Below are 19,762 nucleotides of genomic sequence, written 5' to 3' on the forward strand. Positions count from 1 at the left end.
TCATGAAGAACTGTAGCCCGTGGGAAGGACTCACATTGGAGAAGTTCGTGGAGGACTGTCTCCCGTGAGAGGGACCCGACGCATGAGCAGGGGAAGAGTCCTCTCCCTAGGATGAAGAAGCAGCAGAGACAACGTGTGATGAACTGACCCCAAGCCCCATTCATAGAATCATAGAATCATAGAATCATAGAATCATAGAATCATAGAATCACTTTGGTTGGAAAAGACCTTTGAGATCATCGCATCCAACCTTTAACCTAACCCTGCCATCCCACCACTAAACCATGTCCCTCAGCACCTCATCTATCCTTCTTTTAAATACCTCCAGGGATGAGGACTCGACCACCTCCCTGGGCAGCCCATTCCAGAGCCTGACAGCCCTTTTGGTCCCATCCCCCTGCGCCGCTGGGGGGGAGTAGGTAGAGAAACTGGGAGTGAAGTTGAGCCCAGGAAGAAGGGAGGGGTGGGGGGAAGGTTTTTAAGATCTAGCAGTTTTTCTCCTCTCCTTCTCTGATTTTGATTGATAAAAAATTAATTATTTTCAAGTTGAGTCTGTTTTGCCCGTGATGGTAACTGATAAAATGATCTCTCCCTGTCCTTATCTCGACCCACGAGCCTTTTGATTTACTTTTAACTCCTCTGTCTGGTTAGAGGGGAGTGACAGAGCAGCTTTGGTGGGTCCCTGGTGTCCAGCCAGGCTCAAACCCACCACAGCAGCAATCACCCACCTCAAGGTTAGCGTTGGAGTTTGCACCCGGATTTTTTCCACGGGCGTGGTAGGTGTGAGCGGTGCCCCGGGGGACGCGTGGCTGCGAATAAAGCACCAACCTCAGCAGCGCGCGGCCCGTTGCGATGTGCGCGGGCTGTGAGCCCTGGCTGATAAATGATGCTCATATCCCATTCAAATATGATGCAAGCAGTTTTTTTGTAGTTTGTCTTCCATTGCGGTAGTAAAGTTTTTAATTAGGAAAGCTAATGAGATCGATTAGTCATTAGAACTGACCTCTGGATCTCTGCGAGGAGTGTGCATGTGTGCGCTGGGCTGATAACGGGGGACGCTGGGGTATTGTTTGTAATAAAAGCGTAAAGTGTTTGATTTGAGTGAAATGTGCCACGGGGAATACATCATGCGGAGAAAAAAAATTACAACCCTGGGAGCCTGTAATGAAGGGAATTAAACCAACATCCTATCTAAATAACATGATTATCTACACAAAACCCCTCAGCTAGCAAGTAATAATAGAAAACTGAGCTCTTCGGAGAGTCTCTTTCAGGAGGTGGTTAATGCCGGAGCCGCGCGCGCAGGCACTTTCAGAAGAGCAGCTCCGGCATGAATACACCATCCAATTACCACCGGGGAATAGAGTTTACCAGGTGCCAGCCCGTCTGCACAAGGAGGCGGTGGGGAGGGGGGGGACACGGACGCCTGCAAGCCGCCACAATTTGGGACCTCTATTTCTTGTGCGAGCGTGAGGCGGGGGACGATGTCAGGCAGGAGTTTGATGAGGTTCCGGGTTGATTAGTGGCAGCTAGAGCTTGCGTAGGAGCAAAAAGAAAAAAAAAAAAAAAATGTTAATAATGTATTCAATAAATTCCCAGCTTAATAATTTTGTAAGGTCGGAGCGGCGGAGGGAAGGGGTCAACTCGTGCTGTCGCTGTTCGGGGAGTGTGCGGGTTGGCGGCTCTCATCCCTTCCCTGGTGCGGAAGAGTAGCTTTGGGTATGTGCTTGATGCTCTATTCATGAGAGGCTGGATGCATCCATGGGTCATGGGTGACCCTCACCGTAGCTGGGATGTCAGCATATGTGTGCAGCCTTGGGCCATGGAGGGGTCTCCCTGTCTGTCCTTTTGTTGTTCCTGTTTTGCAAGCCGGAATACAGTTCTCTGAAGCAAGACGCTCCAACTTTGCCAATGTTCGCGAGCAATTAGAATTGTAATTAGAGCTTAAACCTTGCAAAGGGATTAAAAAACCCATGCCATGGTGCAGTCGCTGCCCTGTAGAATTTAGTCGGATACAAAAAGTCTCAGGACAGGAAACAGCAGTGAAAACCCGTTTGCTTTCTGTCGTCTTTCCTCTCTCTTCTTGCCTCACCTCTAAAGTGATGGGTGTCTGCAATTCCTTTGGTCATTGAATCATTGAATGGGTTGGGTTGGAAGGGACCTTTGAAGGGCATCCAGTCCAACCCCCCTGCCATGGGCAGGGACATCTCCCACTAGAGCAGGTTGCTCAAAGCCCCAACCTGACCTTGAACATGTCCAGGGATGGGGCATCCACAACTTCTCTGGACAACATGGTCTGGTGTCTCACCACCCTCAGCGTCAAAAATGTCTTCCTTATGTCCAATCTAACCCTACCCTCTTTGAGTTTAAAACTGTTGCCCCTCGTCTGTCACTACAGACCTTGATAAAAAGCCTCCATCTTTCTTATCAGCCCCCTTAATATATTGAAAGGCCTGAGGAAGGTCTCCCCAGAGCCTTCTCTTCTCCAGGCTGAACCACCCCAACCCTCTCAGCCTCTCTCCGTAGCAGAGCTGTCCCAGCCCTCAGACCATTCCCGTGGCCTCCTCTGGCCCCGCTCCAACAGGTCCCTGTCTGTCCTGGGCTGGGGACCCCCGAGCTGGACGCAGGGCTCCAGGGGGGTCTCAGGCCAGCGGAGCAGAGGGGCAGAATCCCCCCCCTTGCCCTGCTGGCCCCGCTGCTGGGGATGCAGCCCGGGATAGGGTTGTCTTTCTGGGCTGCCAGCGTACATGGCCGGCTCATGGCCTGTTTTCACCCACCAGTATCCCCAAGTCCCTCTCCGCAAGGCTGCTCTTGATCCCTTCATCCCTCAGTCTGTATTGATACTGGGCATTAGACTATATATAAGGAAGAAATTCTTTACAATGAGGGTAGTAAAACACCCAGAGAGGGGGTGGAGGCCCCATCCCTGGGAACATTCAAGACCAGGTTGGATGGCGCTGTGAGCAACCTGATGTGGTTCAGGGTGTCCCTGTTCCCTGCAGGGGGGTTGGGCTGGGTGACCTCTAGGGGTCCCTTCCAACCCAAAATGTTCTATGATTCTATGATTGCCCCGATCCAGGTGCAGGACCTTGCACTTGGCCTCGTTGAACTTCATGAGATTCACACGGGCCTGCAAAACATCTGGTTGTATTTTGATTTCTTGTATTTTTAATTTTTATTCCAAATCACTAGAAGTTCTTGAAGTTACTGGTGTTAACTTCCTGGCTTTTCAGTTTGTTCAACATTTACTGGTTGACTTAACGCACCCTTGCTTGGAGAGTACTTTATAGCACTGCTGGTTTTATGGGTGCTCGTTGGTTAACACCAGCGTGCCAGTCTTGAAAGCATCATCAAAAGTGTGCTGCTTACTGCAACGCTGCTGAAAATAATTTGCATGCAGGCTTTATTTTGGTGCATTAATTAAGCAGAGGTCCCGCATAGGAGTTGGAGGGATGTAAAAGAGTCTCTCCTAAAATAACACATTGGTGTGAGGGTCTGGCTTCATGCACGGTGCAGAGAGGGGTTGGAGGTCCCATATGCTGCGGCGTGGGCAAGCTCAATGTCAAGCTAGAGCTGGCCCAACCGCCTCCCGAATTTTATTGCAGCCATATAAAAGAGATTATTTGCGTGGTGTTGTGGGCGTGCTCGGGGCTTTATAGGTGGGGTTGAAGGCTGTGAATCCCTCCGTACACTCCTTGCTTGGTGATCATTTATCTTGCAGTCTAGTACTGAGGAGCGTTGCGATCATCAGCTTTATTATCAAAAATGCCAGTGATTTTTCTGTCGTGGCAGAGCCTGCTTTTCTCCTCTCTGCCCCCAGCAGAAGTTGTAACTGTCTGGCTGAGTTTGGGAGTGGAAATTTATGTTGCTGGCTACTTAGAATTATAGAATTGTTTAGGTTGGAAAAGCCCTTTAAGATCATCAAGCCCAACCGTTCCCCTACCCCTGCCATCCCACCCCCAAACCCTGGCCCTCAGCACCGCCTCTGCCCGGCTGTTAAATCCCCCCGGGGCTGGGGACTCGACCCCTTCCCTGGGCAGCCCCTTCCAGTGCCTGACAGCCCCAAGGGGAAGAAATATTTCCTAATGTCCAACCTAACCCTGCCCTGGCGCAACTTCAGACCATTTCCACTTGATCCCTCCCGAACCCAATGTGTGACACTGGCTGGCTTGGGAACACAGAAGAAGGAAAATATTCTCCATATTAATCATAGTTCACAGTTACCACTGCTGCGGGGAGACAGGGAAGCTGCTCCCTCCGCTCTAGGGAACGAGATCGTCTCTAAAATGCATTTCCCTGGTTTTCTTATTTGAACACAGCTCCCGCATCCTGAGATTCCCAGTTTACTTGGGCAGCAACCTTATTTTCCCTTCTCTTGCAAAGGCAAACACGGGGACGGGTACAACATTTTCAGGGGAAATAATGATTCGGCTTTTCCCCTCTCAACCTCGCAATAATTTTAATTAGAGTATCTCCAAGAAAAACAGCCGTCCCTTTAAATCAGTTATAAAACCAGAAGACTTAGTCTCAGCATGTAGTGTCAGCTTTAATTATCTGGGCAGTTATAGCTGTATGTTATAAAAGTCGGGCAATTAGATGCATTCCTTAAAGCCGCGAAAAAAATTGCTAGCTATCAAGTGAAGGAAAACCAGAGTCAAACATATAACTGTTAATTGCATGAAACATTCAGCAGAATAAACCGGCGTGTAGATCATCCTGCGAAATACGATGAAAACAGGAATGATTAAAAGCGTAAATCCGTTTCCGATGTCGGTGTTGGGGAGCAAGGTATTGTTGGTGAATGCCTGATTCGCCTGGTAGAGTTTTGCTGCTGGGCTGGTGAAGCTAAACCACCCCCAAGCCCATCAGAGCCTTTCTGTTGCCATCAACCATGGTGGTCCCACGCCTGATGCACCTCAGGGGTCTTCTGCCCCTTGTATAGGTGCAAAAGAGTTGGCTGTAGGACCTGTGTTGGTGAGGTCCCTTCTGTCCCATGCACGCCTGAATTCAAAACCTTTTTTTCCATTTGCTTTCTTGCAGGAACCAGCTTGCACTTTGTCAGGAGCCCCCCAGCCAACAAGGTGATAAAGACGCGCTACAGGATAGTGAAGAAGAATGTGGTGTCTCCAGCTTTATCATCCTTCAGCAGCCCCGTTCCCAACTGGAAGACGAGGCGCCCCGTGACGTCCAGGTAATTCTTCCATCCCTTGAACGCAGCTGGTTGGGATGTGGGAGCCGAGGGAGCTCCCACGTTGGCTCCGTGTTATTACCCTTGCATGTTGGTCGCTTAATTTCTCTATTTGTTTAGCCACGTCTATGCAGAGTTTATTGACTTAAAGTGTAAAATCGTATTAGTAATCACGTTAGCCCGAGTCGGTGGCCAACAGCTTGCTGCAGTCAGTGCATTCGTACTCATTCCCTGTTTGAATGAATTGTTTCCTTGAAGCAGTTAAATAAGCTGTAAGGAAGATGAATAAACGCACACGGGTTTTTACATCAGACCTAAATAAACTTGCTGCTTCTTTTGGAGATAGACATGGCCTGTTAATTAGGGATGGTCAAGCCTGCTAATGAGGCCAGACCTTCCCTCTGCTTTATCACGTTATTGCGTAAGTTGGTGCTACGGAGGAGCTTATTGAAAGCGTGGTGGAAGCGGATGCCCAAACCTACACCAGGAGGTAGGTGCAGGCACAAACTTGCTTGTTCCCGGGTTATCTTGGATGAGCATCAGCCCAGTCCCGTAGCAAATAATTCAGTGTGCCAGCACCCGCCTGAAGAAGAACATCACCAAAGGATGGTTCTGCACCCTTGAGGCTGAGTCTGCTGTGCTAACGTGCTAGCATTTCAGCTGCGTTAGCTGGTGGAGATGTTACCCGGGGACATCTCAGAGGCCAAGACCAAGTCTGGAAGTTGTGTATAAGCAGAAAGGTCGTTACAGTAATTGATCCTCTAAAAAAAGGCGCTATTAGAACTGATGGTTTTGGTTATAATCCAGATTCAGGCTATTCTTAGGTTGAGGATGACTCCTCCTCCTCCCCCTGCAATGCTGCTTTGCCACTGTCACGGGCGATAGTTTGGGCTCTGCTCCGTAATGGGCTTGTTCATTCCAGCGTAGCAAACCTGAGGAGCTGGGGGATGCTGCGGGCCATTCTCCACCATCGGCTCCTCTGCCGGAGCAGCGACATGGGTCGGCATCAACACCCTATTCCGGGTGGTTTCTTCAAAAAGTTATTTCCCCCGGCAATGCCCCAACGGTTGATGTGGTTTATGATGGGTGCTGGGGAGAGACAAAAATTGCAGTGATTTTTTTTAAAGCCTGACTTCACCTGACTTTTCCCTGCGCTACGCGAATTTGGCTTTGAGTTTGACAAATATTGGTACCTGAGGGGAGGGTTGGTTTTGGAAGACTTCAGGGTGATGAGGCAAAGTACCAGGTAAACAGGGAGATTTTAAAGAAAAAAGGTGTTTATTTTCAAACTGGATTTTAAAATGTAAAATTAGGTCTATGATTCTGTCTTGGTTTTTCAAGCTTTTAGTTGAGAAATTCCTCATCTCGTGTACTGTACCGGCCTCAGTTCCAAAGTGCTTCTTCTCGTATGGGATCTGTGGGATCCTTTTGGGTTAACAGCTGATTTCCAGCCAAATTTTCTGCCGTTGATCTTACCTGCACCACTTCCTCCTTTTTCTTCCCCTTCTACTTTTGCCTTTGATATCTTCTCACCTGCACACCATGCCCACTTTTATCCAGTCCGGAGATCCATATATCTCCTCTTATTCCCCCTCAAAGCAGCTGGTTTGCCTCCTCCGGTGCAATTACTGCTCTCTTTGTAGGTGCCACCTCCATTTGCATGTCCTTGGAGCCAGCTTATTACATAACATTGAGGGGAAATGGGCTGAAGTTGCACCAGGGCAGGTTTAGGTTGGACATTAGGAGAAATTCCTTCCCTGCAAGGGCTGTCAGGCACTGGAAGGGGCTGCCCAGGGAGGGGGTCGAGTCCCCACCCCTGGAGGTCTTTAAAAGCCGGGCAGAAGATGTGCTGAGGGCCAGGGTTTGGGGGTGGGATGGCAGGGTTAGGGGAACGGTTGGGCTTGGTGATCTTCAAGGTCTTTTCTAACCTAAACGATTCTATGATTCCATGATTCTATTTCCCTTGCCACAAACCAACCACGTGTTCTTTTTCTCGCTCCCTCATCCTACGTTTTCGCTGAATTGAGGCGGCATGTGTGTGCCTCTTACCTGCCGGTGAGAGTTCTTGCTTGCTCACCTCTCTCAGGCTACGATAGAAAGCCCAATTATCAAATAAGTCATCGTTGGGTTTTTTCTTTGGCCCCCCAAAAACAGCTTTTTAGAAATATTCATATTAATTTTTCCAAGTGCAGCTTTTGCATCGGGAACGTGCGAGGATGTGACAGTAAAATCTTAAATTGTATCGCTTCTTAGAGGTTCATCATTTGCTGCTGGTAATTACGGCACATGGTATTTTGTGTGCAAATGAAGATTTGTTTCTCGTGGCTTTTAATCTCCTGTTTCGTCCTGCGGTGTTGGTGTAACACTGACTCTGGTTCTGGTCACTCCTGTAGCCAAATCACTGATGTGCTACTCAAATTGCCCCTAACGAGTGCATTTACATCCGCATACACGAGCTTCTTGCCCTTTCCCATCCCCAGCTCAGTTTGCTGCTTTTTTTGGCCCTGAACCAGCCATTTTGAGCAAATCCTTCTTTTATTTAGGTGGAAACAGCTGCTGCTTTCTGTTCCTGGTATAGGCAACCCCATTCAAATGACCCTTCTTCCTCCGTCACTGACCTCGCTGTAAATCCTGCCTGTTTATCGGAGAAAACGTTGATTTTTGTTGCTGGTTTTTGTGACGGTGAAATGTTCTGCGACAGATCTGTGCAAAACTGCCTCTTTCACGTCTCTCTGCTGTTAATGCACCTCAGCTGGGATCCTGAAAGAGAAAATGTAAGCTGGGCAAGGCTCACCCGGCTCTGTAATTGCCCCAGTTTTATTCTTGGAAAGGGAATTTGCATCTTGTACCTGCTGTCTGTTGGTGGATTTGGTTCTGCAATGGCTTTCCCAGCCAGTGAAGCCTAATGATGTTTTTGCCCCTTGATGCTTTTCATAGCGAGCGTCGTCGTGCCGTACTGTGACGTGGCATTATCAACTATTATCCCGTTGAGCCTGACTCGTGAAACTCTTTCAGGCATCAGTGGTAAGAGGGGGAGAGCGAGGCTTCTCATAGCTGTGTCACATTTAATCCACTGCCCCTTGATGACGTGCAGATACGTGTGTTTAATCCAATGCTGTACTAAATTACTAACTTGGTTGCCCAGAGAGGTTGTAGATGCCCCATCCTTGGAAACGTTCAAGGTCAGGTTGGATGGGGCTTTGAGCAACCCGATCTCATTGAAGTTCTAGCCTGATGAAGTTTGCAGATGACACCAAATTGAGTGGGGAAGGAGACACTCCGGCAGGGAGAGCCACCCTGCAGGAAGATCTGGATAGGCTGGGAGAGGAGTGGGCTAACAAGAGCCTTATGAAGTTCAACACGAACAAGTGTAAGGTCTTGCACCTGGGAAAACATAATCCAGGAGTGCAGCACAGCCTGGGATCCATCTGGCTGGGAAGCAGCTCTGTGGGAAGGGACCTGGGGGTCCTGGTGGCCAACAAGCTCCATAGGAGTGAGCAGCATGCTGCTGCAGCCAGGAAGGGCAACAGGGTGCGGGGGGCATCACCAAGGGCATCACCAGCAGAGATAAAGAAGTCATCATCCCACTCTGCTCAGCGCTGGTCAGGCCACATCTGGAATCCTGTGTACAGTTCTGGTCCCCGCTCTACAAAAAAGATGTGGACAGGCTGGAGGGGGTCCAGAGCAGGGCCACCAAGGTGATTCAAGGACTGGGAAATCTCTCTCAGCTGTATGGGGGTGGGCTGAGAGAGCTGGGTTTGTTCAGCCTAGGGAAAAGGAGTCTCAGAGGGGATCTCATCACCATGTACCAGTGGCTACAAAGAGGATGGAGACTCCCTTTTCACAAGGAGTCCCGTGGAAAAGATGAGGGGCAATAGGTACAAATTAATCCTAAGAAGATTCTGATTAGATGTGAGAGGGAAATTTTTCCCCATGAGAACAGTCAACCATTGGAATAATCTTCCCAGGGGAGTGGTTGACTCCACCACATTGGACACTTTCAAGCCTCAGCTGGACAGGGTGCTGGGCCACCTTGTCTAGACTGGGCTCTTGCCCAGAAAGGTTGGACTAGATGATCCTTGAGGTCCCTTCCAATCTGGGATTCTATGATTCTGTGTCCCTGCTTATTGGAGGAGGGTTGGACTAGATGCTCTTCAAAAGGTCCCGTCCAACCCAAAGCCTTCTATGATTCTATGAACATCAGCCTTAGTTAATAGAAAATAACTCATGCCCTGAGCGTTCGGCTCAGGTTTTTCCCTCACAGCTTGTTACTCTGGATCTGGATGGTTGATGGATGGAGGACCTGTGGTGAGAGCTGTGGAGGGCGGGAGCTTCAGGCAGGGGATTCAGGCAGGCTTAGAGCAGGAGTCTCCAGCGTCTGGGTGGTAGATCTTGCTCAGCCGAGCAGTGATTTTGCAGAGGAGCGACCTGGTTTTGCCGCTGTGATTGGCTGAGAGCTTCCCCTTGTAGAATAATTTTATCCGTATTAATCTTTGACTTCATTAAATGATGTAGTTTAGATCTTACGACTGTTTCAGACAAATCTTGATAAAATGCCATCAGCAAATTAGAACAATTATATTTTAAAGAAGCAATAAATCTCTTTCTCAGTCTCCCTATTACCTTCCTTGGGTGTGATCAGTCATCTGGACTGGCGGGAGGAAGCACATGGCAAATGCTTCTATAGTTTTTATATTTTTTTTTATTTTTTTTTGCTCCATCGTTCATAGCATCCTCTTGGCCCTGTAACAAGGAACGAGCCGGGAGCCGCTTTCTCGCTGCTTTGCTCTGCTTTTGCCAAAACAAGGGGCGGCTTCGGTGGCGGTGGGACACGCTGCGCGTGCCTGCAGCACGGCTTTAGTCACCTCCTTATTTTTATCTTGCGGTGTGCGTCACTGAATGGTCATCTATTTATTTTTAATATCCTTTTCACCCTAAGCCAGAAGTGTGATGTTAAAAAGGCTGGTGGTGCTGCAGTCAAGTGCTACTCCCAAATTAGTTCCTCACCGATGCCAAGGGGAAGTTCCTACTATGAAATCCAGGTTTTGGGGGAGAGGGGGGGAGCCAAAAGTGGTGTGCAAGGGTTTTTTACACAGCCACCAGGTTTCATACGCTGCCTTGATAAACTTTAGGCAGGAGCTGTGTTCTTGCCCGTCTTGTGAACTTGTTGTCGCTAAAGCTGTTTTATGAGATTTCCCCCCTCTCTTTTTGGGTATCTGCGCTGCAGTTTGCAGCAAGAAACCTTGCTGGGGCAGCCGGGACATTGCCCTCGGTGCCGACAAACTCCTCCAAATCGGTAGACTGAGATGAAAAGGGACGTGTCTTTGGGAAATGAGTGACGGGGAGAGTCGCTGCAGGTCCAGAGGTACCCGGTGCTAATCCCTCGGTGATGAGTTGCGTCCTCCCCTTATTGCTGGGTTGCATTAAACTTCGCCCTGCTGCTGACTTTTCTTAGAGGCGATAGATGGGAGTATATTTTAAATTAATTTTACTACACTTTTTGTAATATTTTTGTTTTAAATAGATTTATAAGCAACTTGGGGGCTATTTCTCCAAATTTATGAAGATAATTTTCATTCTCTTGATAAGGTTAAATTTACACCTGCTATTTCCATATTAATTCACATTGCTAAGTGGATCTAATTTTCTTCCGTTCTTCTATCTAGCAAGTGTGGCCTTTCCTAATGCAATTTCCCCCTCACTAAATCACTGTGATCGGGAGTCATGATCGAGTTAAATTAACTTAAATTAATTTACTTAATAAGAGCTCCAGATCATTGTGAATGAGGTTAAGATTTATTGATTCTCCTTTTCACTCCTCCCCCTTATCTCTCTCTGCTTTGCAGGAGCGCAGCTCAGAAGGGCTGTGATTTGCTTGCCTGAAATTTCATTTGCTCCTATTGACATGGTGGTTGGTCATCGCTTGGAAATCGTGGGGGGATGCCCTCTCCCCGCGCAGCCTCTCGCCGCCGGGAGAGGGCTGAGTGAGTTGCTACGAAGATGTTGTGACGGATGAAGCGGCACGCTGAGTGATGGCGGCGACGCTGTTCCTGCTTCCAGCCTCTTTCCGTGGTTCATGTGGTGTCAGCAGATGCGGCCACTGGTAAACCAGGATGTCTGGGTTTCATAGATCCTACCCAGAGGCAGCAGAAGTTTTCTGGGGTTGAGAGTGCTGTAGGATTGTGGAAACTGCTAGAAAGGTAGGTAGGGCGTCTGCCGTTGTGGCTGGCATCCTCCACCCCAACCCATCTTTGGCTGGAAGGAGCAGATGAGGAAGACAGCAGGAGGATGCTCCTGGCCACTGCCGTACTCCGCCTTGCAAAGCCACGTGCTCCACCAAAGGGACAATTGTCTTGCAAGCGGAGCAGGGCAAATGGGACAAACCCAAGTGCCATTGAGCATCCATCCCGAGGCAGCAGTGGGAAATGTCCGTGCTGCCATACAGAGGATGACGTGCCCATGATGGGCTCAGCCAGGAACCGTGCCAAGAGCAACAGAGAGCATTGGCTGGGAGAAGGAGGGTGCACCAATTCCTGCAAGAGACCCCAGCTCACCCTCTCGTGCAGAGACAGAGCCACTTTAAGACACATTTTTGGGAGTAGAGCCCTCTGTGTAGTGGCTGATGTTGCGTTTACAGACCCCCGATGGGCGACTTAAAGCCTGACCCACTTTGAAGAGTTTTCTTCTAAAATACTGATGCGTGTGTTTAAAGGAAAAGTAACCTGTCTGCAAATACAGTCTGGCACTGATGGAGAAGCTCAGATATTTCCTTCAGAAAACGTAGCAGCACCTCTTGAGGGACAGTCCTACCCCTCCAGCACTATAAATAAGTAAAGAACAGGATAACGTAACGTTTGTCAGAGAAATGCCTGCTCAGTAGAAAAGACTTGTCAGCAGAGGATACGCTTGTGTGGTTTAGTTTTGTTTTCTTCTTTTCTTTCTGTTCCTTGGCCTGGAGCACGTTGAATGGACTAAGATGGGAACGAAAGCCTTCTGGGCTTGGGTCCTCACTGCCCATTCCCCTGCAAAGCCTTTAGGGTTTTGTGCTGAAAGGTAAAGTGGGTGATGTGGGCTGTGAAACGGGCTGGTGCTCAGCCACGGTGGTGGGTGCAAGTGCCAGTTCCCCAGGGCAAAGGGACCTATGGCTGAGTGCCCAAGAGGAGGAGAAACCACCATCTGTGCCAGTCACCATCTTTTCAGGAGGTTGAGATGCTGTCTGTTGGGTGGCTTGGACACACTGACCTCCCTGCCACATCCCTTCCTTTCCTTCATGGTGGGTGTGTTTTTGGTTTCCAATTTCTTTTCGGTCTCCTACCCATAGTTTTCCAACACCCATCGCCAACCGGTCAACCCAACTTATCACCCATTTCATAGAATCATCGAATGGTTTGGGTTGGAAGGAACCTTTGAAGAGCATCTCATCCAACCTCCCTGCCATGGGCAGGGACATCTTTCACTAGATTAGGTTGCTCAAAGCCCCATCCAGCCAGACCTTGAACACTTCCAATGATGGGGCCATCCGATGCTGCCTCTCTAGCTTCTGCTGGCCAGCGAAGGTATCTGCTGAGGGTGTGTGGAGGCCACCACACCCCAGTGCTGTCCCCGTGCTTGGTCTCCTCTCTTGTGCAGCATCATCATCAGCTTTTCCCTCAAGTCCCACACTGGGTGCTGAACTAATTTCATGCAACCCCTGCCATCCCCTCCCGGGGAAGCTTTTCAGATTTTCCTTGCTACGTGATCCCATTTTGCTGACATGTCTTGAGCCCCGTTACACGTTTCCTTGCAGAAGAGAAATAGCAGTGATAGGTTAATGGTTGAACTTGATGATCTTAAAGATCTTTTCCAACCCAAACGATTCTATGATTCTAGTAGTTTCGCCTCCTTGAGACAATGGTATCGTGTGGTTGGAAAGGGCACTTGGTTTCCCCTTTTGCAGTGGAGTATTTTCCACATCTGACCGGGGCGAGTGGAGCCGCAGGTGCCGGTCTTGGTGTGCTGTCAGTGTGTAAGTTAACCCGTTCTTCCTAAACCCTTGGGGAAGGGAGACACAGTTGAACTAAAGTCTTGGGTTCCAAGACAGAGGCTCACCTACCCCCAAGTGTTTCAGTCTGCACCGAGTTGTTTACCAGAATCCAAGCTGATGGGCAGTAACGCGTTAAGCCACAGTAATTCAATCACTTCTGAGCTTTTTGGTTGCACTCTAAGGCCCCCCGGGAAGTCCGTCTGTTCTGGAAATGGAATGGGTTCACCCAACTTTTGTGACATCTCTGGAAACTGTTGAGAAGTGTTGGAGATACGTTGGTGTGTGTTGCTTGTCCTACAACCCAACATTGAGTAGCTTTGCCCACGCTGGCAATTACAGAGCCAGAGTGGTCCCTGTGGGGAGCTTATTTGGGTCCAATTGGGCATGGTTTAGACCTCATCTCACTTTTAGAGGAAATCCCTTCCTTCTCTGCTTGGTTTGCTTTGCCGACACGGAGTTACGATCACCAGCATGGACTGGGGCTTGCTGGGGAATTATTTCCAGCACTTGGGGAAGGTACTGCTGTATAGGGTGAAACACCGCAAGGCCTATTTCTGGAGGCTTAAATGATGGAGAATGTCCTTCCTCTACTTAAAAAACCCAACTTCTGGGAGGAAATGAAGATGTGCTTTTAAAATTCGTTATTGGCCAAGAATTGGAGAGAGCAAGGGAAAGGGCAGCCCCGGTTGTGCCTGCTGTACTTTGGGGCTATAATGAGGACGATCCCATAAATTATCCATATGCTGACTGCTTCGTCCAAAAAGGGACATGGGGACGGCAGCAAAGTCCTAAAAGCCTGATTCCCCTAACGAAGACCCAGCGATCATTAGAAGGACAATGCTGAAGCATCCCACGTGAGAACCACCTTGCTAAGTCACCACCGCGAGGTGTTTAGCTTGCAGGATTTTAAGATAGGAGGTTTTGAGAGCAAAACCTACCCAGAATTATGTTAAATATGTACATTTGTAAGAGACATCTCCCTGACCGTCATTCTGCAGTTTCCTATTTGAGGGATTCACACCTCTTCTCCAAAAGCAGCTGGAGTTGGTGGCTGTAGAAACCGGCTTAGTTCATGATCCATTAGCTTGATCTGGAGAGGACTTCTTTATTCCTGACATAGCTGTGAAAATAGAAAATCCAGCAGCAACGCTATGGGATGGAGACCAAAAGGTGCATGGGTTTAGCAACAGGTGGTGGAAGTAGGTAGAAGTGGGTTGGCAAAGTGGTTTTCGGTGCTGGCTCTGCCTGTGGTGTGCTCTGTGCTGGCAGGATCCTTCTCCCTCCATCCCTAACCACTGTCTCAGAAATCTCAAGGAGAAGGTGGCAGAGGCAAATAAATGACTCCCGATTATTTCTCCGTGTTGCTAAGCAGACATTGCTCTCGTGTATTTACTCAACGCACCTCCAGAAGTCATCAAGTGGTTTTGGAGAGCGAAGTTGCTGCTCTCCATGCACCTTGGAGATGATGCAAGGTCATAGAATCATAGAATGTTTTGGGTTGGAAGGGACCCCTAGAGGTCATCTAGTCCAACCCCCAAAGGTCTGGAGAAGTTCGTGCGGTTCTCCAAGAGGAAGGCGTGTTAAATCATGGCATGTTCCTGATCCTGAGAGGGGCTCGGTTGGGGTTGAGAGCTGAGAGTGGAGTTTGGAGCTGTAATGCACAACTGATGGAGGAAATCCATATTTCTCTGGTGCTGGGGTGTCATCTCGGAAGTTGCAGAGAAGACGCGGAAAACTGTTAACGTAGGCTTCTACCGTTGATAATTGCTGAGTGCTCTGATGGGGGGAAGCTTTAATCAAAGTGATCGTAGATTGTGAGCAGACAGGGATGGGTTTGTTTTTTTAAAGATCTCAGCAATGGCTGTCTTCTCTCCTCGGTCCATTTGTTTTTTTCCACCGCTCAGTACCTTCACTTTAGTGGGAAGAAAGGGTCCAAGAGGTGGGATCCCGACCTCCTACAGACCAGTTTGGAGCACAAACTGGACTGGTGCTGTGGTGGAGATCCTGCTCTTCCAGCTGGGGGAGCCTGCAATCTCCAATTTTTTGGGGGGGGAGGTTCAAGCACAGCTTTATAAATTATTTATCTCACTTGGATGATGCTCCGGTGGGATTTTGCCTCCTCTGCTCCCAGCGCCGATTGCTCCTGGATCTCCTCGCCCGTTGGCGAAGGATTGTGAGCATCGTAACCCTACGGGCAGAGGTTGGGGCACCAGGAGTTAATTTTATTTTATCAAGATGATAAAATACCCCTCCGCCTCTCCGGCTTTTGATGCGTTAATCTGAAAAAGGAGTCGAAATGTGACTAATGTCCTTAAAGTTCCTGTCAATTTTTTTCTTCCCAAATTCATTTGACATGAAAGTGAGAAGTAAACAGAAAGCCTGTGTTTAAGCAGATAACTTGGAAAGCCTTTTCCATCACATTTAAAAACGGCCGTGTCATGGATTCTGCGAATTGGCGGGTTCTATTTTGTTTTATTTTATTTTGTCTGTGTGGTAAATTTTCTTTTAATAATCTCGACGTGGTTTTACGAGGTTTAGGGCTAAGATTTTTTTTGAAGGGATGTTAAACCATTCTCCAAAATGACATCTCATTAAAGTGAAATTCATCTGCCGGGATTGGAGATGTTACAGGCAGGAGGAAAGTGTGGCTCCCATTTGAAAATACGTATTTTTTTTTTTTTTTCTCTAGGAAGTACTTTTAATCTTTTTAATGAGGATGGTACGAGATACACAACCCCGTATTGTTTCTGAGAAGCCCTGACATCTGGCCTAGCATAATCCAGTTTCTGTTAGGGACTGGTTTAGAGGCTTTAAAAAACAATGTCGCCTCTTTTGGGCAAAGCCCGGGATTAATCTTTCATGCGCTCAGCGCTCCCCCCTTGCAGAAAGACAGGGACTTTATAACACTCAGGCTTCCCTTTTTTCTTTTCTTTTTTTTTTAAATTTTTTTTTATTTTTTCTATTTCTTCTTTCCCCTCTTTCCCCCTTTTTTTCCTCTTTCCTTTTTCCCTTTTTCTTTTTTCTGTTTCCTATTTTTCCCTTTTTCTTTTTATTTTCTTTTTCCTTTTTCCTTCTTTTTCCCTTATTTCTTTTTCGTTTTCTATTTTCCTTTTGCCTTTTCCCCTTTTTTCTCTTTTTTCTCTTTTTTCTCTTTTTCTGTTTTTCCCTTCTTTTTCTTTTTTTCCTTTTTGCCTTTTTCCTTCTTTCCTTTTTTCCCTTTTTCCTTCTTTCCTTTTTTCCCTTTTCCCTTTTTTCTCTTTAAAAATCTTCTTTCTCTCCTTCCATTTTTTTTCCTTTTTCCTTTTTCCCTTTTTCTCTTTTGTTTTTTTCCCCCTTTTTTGCTATTTTCTCTCCTTCTGTTTTTTCTTTTTTCCTTTTGCCTTTTCCCTCTTTTTCTCTTTTTTCTGTTTTTTTCTTTTTTCCTTTTTTCTTTTTCCTTTTTAATTTTTTCCTTTTTTATTTTTTCTTTTTCTTTTTCCTTCTTTCTTTTTTCTTTTTGCCTTTTGCCTTTTTCCCTTTTTTCCCCTTTTTTCCCCTTTTTTCCCCTTTTTTATCTTTTTTCATTTTTCCTTTTTGCCTTTTCTCCCATTTTCCTTTTTTCCCCTTTTTTTTTTTCCTCTTTTTTTTCCTTTTTTCCCCCTTTTTTTTTTTTTCCTCTTTTTTTCCTCCCTCCCCCCCCATTGCTTTCCCCCCAAACAGAGTGCTCGGTGCTTTCCCAGGCTGAGCAGCAGATTCAGCTCTGCAGCAGGCGCCGGGGGCTGTTCCAGCCCTCTCCATACCCCAGCTGTCCCCCCCAGTCCTCCCAGTCTCCCCAGTCCTGTGCTGTGCCGGGGCAACCTCGTGCCGGGAGGTTGTATTTTGTGCTGCTTTTGCATGAATTCAGGGCTGCTGGCGTTGGAGGGGGAGCGCTCCGCTTTCCTCCTTGAAAGGTCGGCCACAGTAATCGGGCTCTACTTTGGAGGAACTAATGAAAACAAAATAAAAGCGGGACTCAGAGGTTAACTACCAGCTTTAAATGCATATGAAAATACTTAAGAATAATGGGATTTTCTTTTTTTAATTTTGGTTAATGGAGTAGTCAAGTTTTGAATGGATTCTATTAAAAATAAAACTGTCACATCCGAACCTGGGGAGGCAATGATGGGTTATTTACTCGGCAGGGTGTTGTGTTGATCTTGGATCAGCCCTTTCCCCTGGAGCCTGGAGCATCCTTCTTGGGTGACCCCACCATTCCCTAAACCTGGATCTTTTCTTGCCGGGAGATCTTGCAGCTTCATCACGTGCTGCATCTGTGTTGGCTGTGAGCAGAAAAGGGAGATGCTCGACTGGGTTGGCTGAAAAAATGGAGAATTTCTGCTTTTTTTCCCCTCTCTTTCTGAATTACTGGGGTATAGCCCTTGCCTTGCGTTATTTGGGGGAAGTGCCTTGCATTTCCTGCAGACGTATGGAAAATAACCTTTTTTTTTCTGTGGGCATAAGGCACCTGGGATAATCTGGTTTCTTATTTGGCTGCTGAGACGTGGCTTTAGATCTGTAGCCCAACAGACATCTTCCTCTCTGGATTTAGGGGAAGAAATGTGGAAAGTTGGGGTTTGGCTGTAGGGAGATCGTACAGACACGGAAACAGTGAGCGTAGTTGAGAATAAAAGCGACATCTTCTTATTTAGCATCATCAGGGCATAGTTTTGCTTTTGTAATACTTAAACCCAGCCAAACACAGATGTGTCCCTTAAGTTAAAGATATGTAAGACATGGTTTCCACCACCAGGGTCTTTCCCAGCGTCTGCTGAGAGCCATCCTCCTGGCAAACTCTGAGCTTGGCGCTGGCTTTCTGCTGCATGAGATGTTGAACTCTTGGCCTGTGATGCCTCCGTTGGATGGAAATGAGCTGGAAGCCAACCAGTCCATAGCCTGGATAACGTATAAATGGAAAATCTTCCTTCTCTTTCATGTTTTTTATCTCTGAAAGGAAAGCTGGATGGTGCAAAACCACTGGAGAAGAGCACGGTACTGTCCCTCATGGCAGCCAGCAGGTGCATCCACAGTAGGAGTTTTGGCTGGGTCAGGACAACCTTTCAAAGCTGGTCTCCTGAGTAGAACATCTCTAGTTATTTGGCTTCAGGTATCTTCACAGACAAGTCTTGGAGGATCAAACTCAACCCCTTGTAGGTGAAACCAGTCCCAAGGATGCTCTCCAGCTGCTGGTGGGCACTGGATCATCAAGACCAGGCAGGAGCAAAGTAAAGGACATGTTTTTGCTGAGGTTTCATTTGTAGTGTGGATGTTGGGTCCTCAGAACCAGGTTGCCTCTATGGATCTGAAGGTTCCATGCTACTTTTTAGAAGAGATACAGCCAGCGTGGGTCAACAGTGTGGGCACCAGCCTGGAACCAGGAGATTTTGGATCCATGCTGGCATCTATGAACGCCTGTTTGAGTCAACCCCTTTCTGTTTCCAGCCTGCTGCCTTTCCTCTGTCTCCCCTTGAGAACAAATCCTTCATGCTGTGTCCTACTGCAAGGGCAGAGAGAAGAGGAGGTTCCCTGGGCCAAGTGATTTCAGCTGTAGATGTTCACCCAAATGCCAGTTCCTAGAGAGCTGAGCAGGCTTGTGAGCAAGGCGTTGTTCTGCGTCCACACCCATGACGCTTCTTTGACCAAAGGGCCCTGTAGAAAAGGATAAACCAAAACGATAACGAAGCAAAAAACCCCCCAGAGACTGCATTTTAATAAGGCTGCTTGGTTTGAGGGGTGCAGGGGAGTAATGGGAGGCTTGGGGTTTTTCACACCAAGCCCCCCATTTCCCAGTTGCGTTGCGGTGCTGCACAAGCATTACCAGCGCCCAGGGCTGGACAAGCCAAGTGGAAAAATCCCTTAGGGACTTAAAAGCAGCACATAGGGCATCGCCTACGTTGTATAACAGTGCAGACGTGCTCGCAAGTGGTTGCGTGGCTTCTCAACGAGCTACCGCTCATCAGCAACGTCTTGCTGACTGGCTGCTCCCACCCTGTGGCATATTAAGCTAATATGTTTTACTTAGTGTTTATAATAGGCAGAGAGCACACGCACAATTGGTTAGTAGAGGATTTGCTGATGAGTGGTAATTCATTAGCCGGGATTTTTTTTCCCCTCTTTTGTGACCGCCTCTCCTTGCTTTCAGAATACAGCAGCTATCAAAGAAAAGCAGAACATCCTTAGCGAGGAGGTTTATACAGATTAAAAGTTGGGAGTTTTCAGCTGTGGATCAGCAGTTTTGAGTCGGGGCTGGATCATCTGGTGCAGGAACTCAGGTGGAAGACAGGAAAGTTTGTGCCCAGGCAACTGGGGAGGTCATCTCCAGCGTTAGGAAGTCCATCCAGTCGTAAGTGGTGGCCTCCAGGGCTCAGTGTTCGGCCCAATTCTGTTCAATATCTTCATCCATGACCTGGGCGAGGGGATCGAGGGCCCCCCCAGCCAGTTTGCAGGTGACATCGAGCTGGGTGGGAGTGTGGATCTGCTGGGGGGGGGAGGAGGGCTCTGCAGAGGGACCTGGCCAGGCTGGAGCCATGGGCCCA

The 19,762-nt window shown here is 48.0% G+C and overlaps 1 protein-coding gene across 1 annotated transcript in view; it reads left to right on the forward strand.

The window, feature by feature from the left end:
• ZC3H3 (zinc finger CCCH-type containing 3) overlaps window positions 1-19,762 on the forward strand; it is a 215,355-nt gene that overhangs the window by 95,727 nt on the left and 99,866 nt on the right. The window contains exon 5 of the mRNA XM_035897115.1: window positions 5,041-5,191. Within this exon, the coding sequence (XP_035753008.1) occupies window positions 5,041-5,191 (151 nt within the window). The remainder of the gene's footprint in view (window positions 1-5,040; window positions 5,192-19,762) is intronic.

This window comes from Egretta garzetta, unplaced genomic scaffold, assembly GCF_000687185.1.
Source record: "Egretta garzetta isolate BGI_Z169 unplaced genomic scaffold, ASM68718v1 scaffold237, whole genome shotgun sequence".
Lineage (NCBI taxonomy): Eukaryota > Metazoa > Chordata > Aves > Pelecaniformes > Ardeidae > Egretta > Egretta garzetta.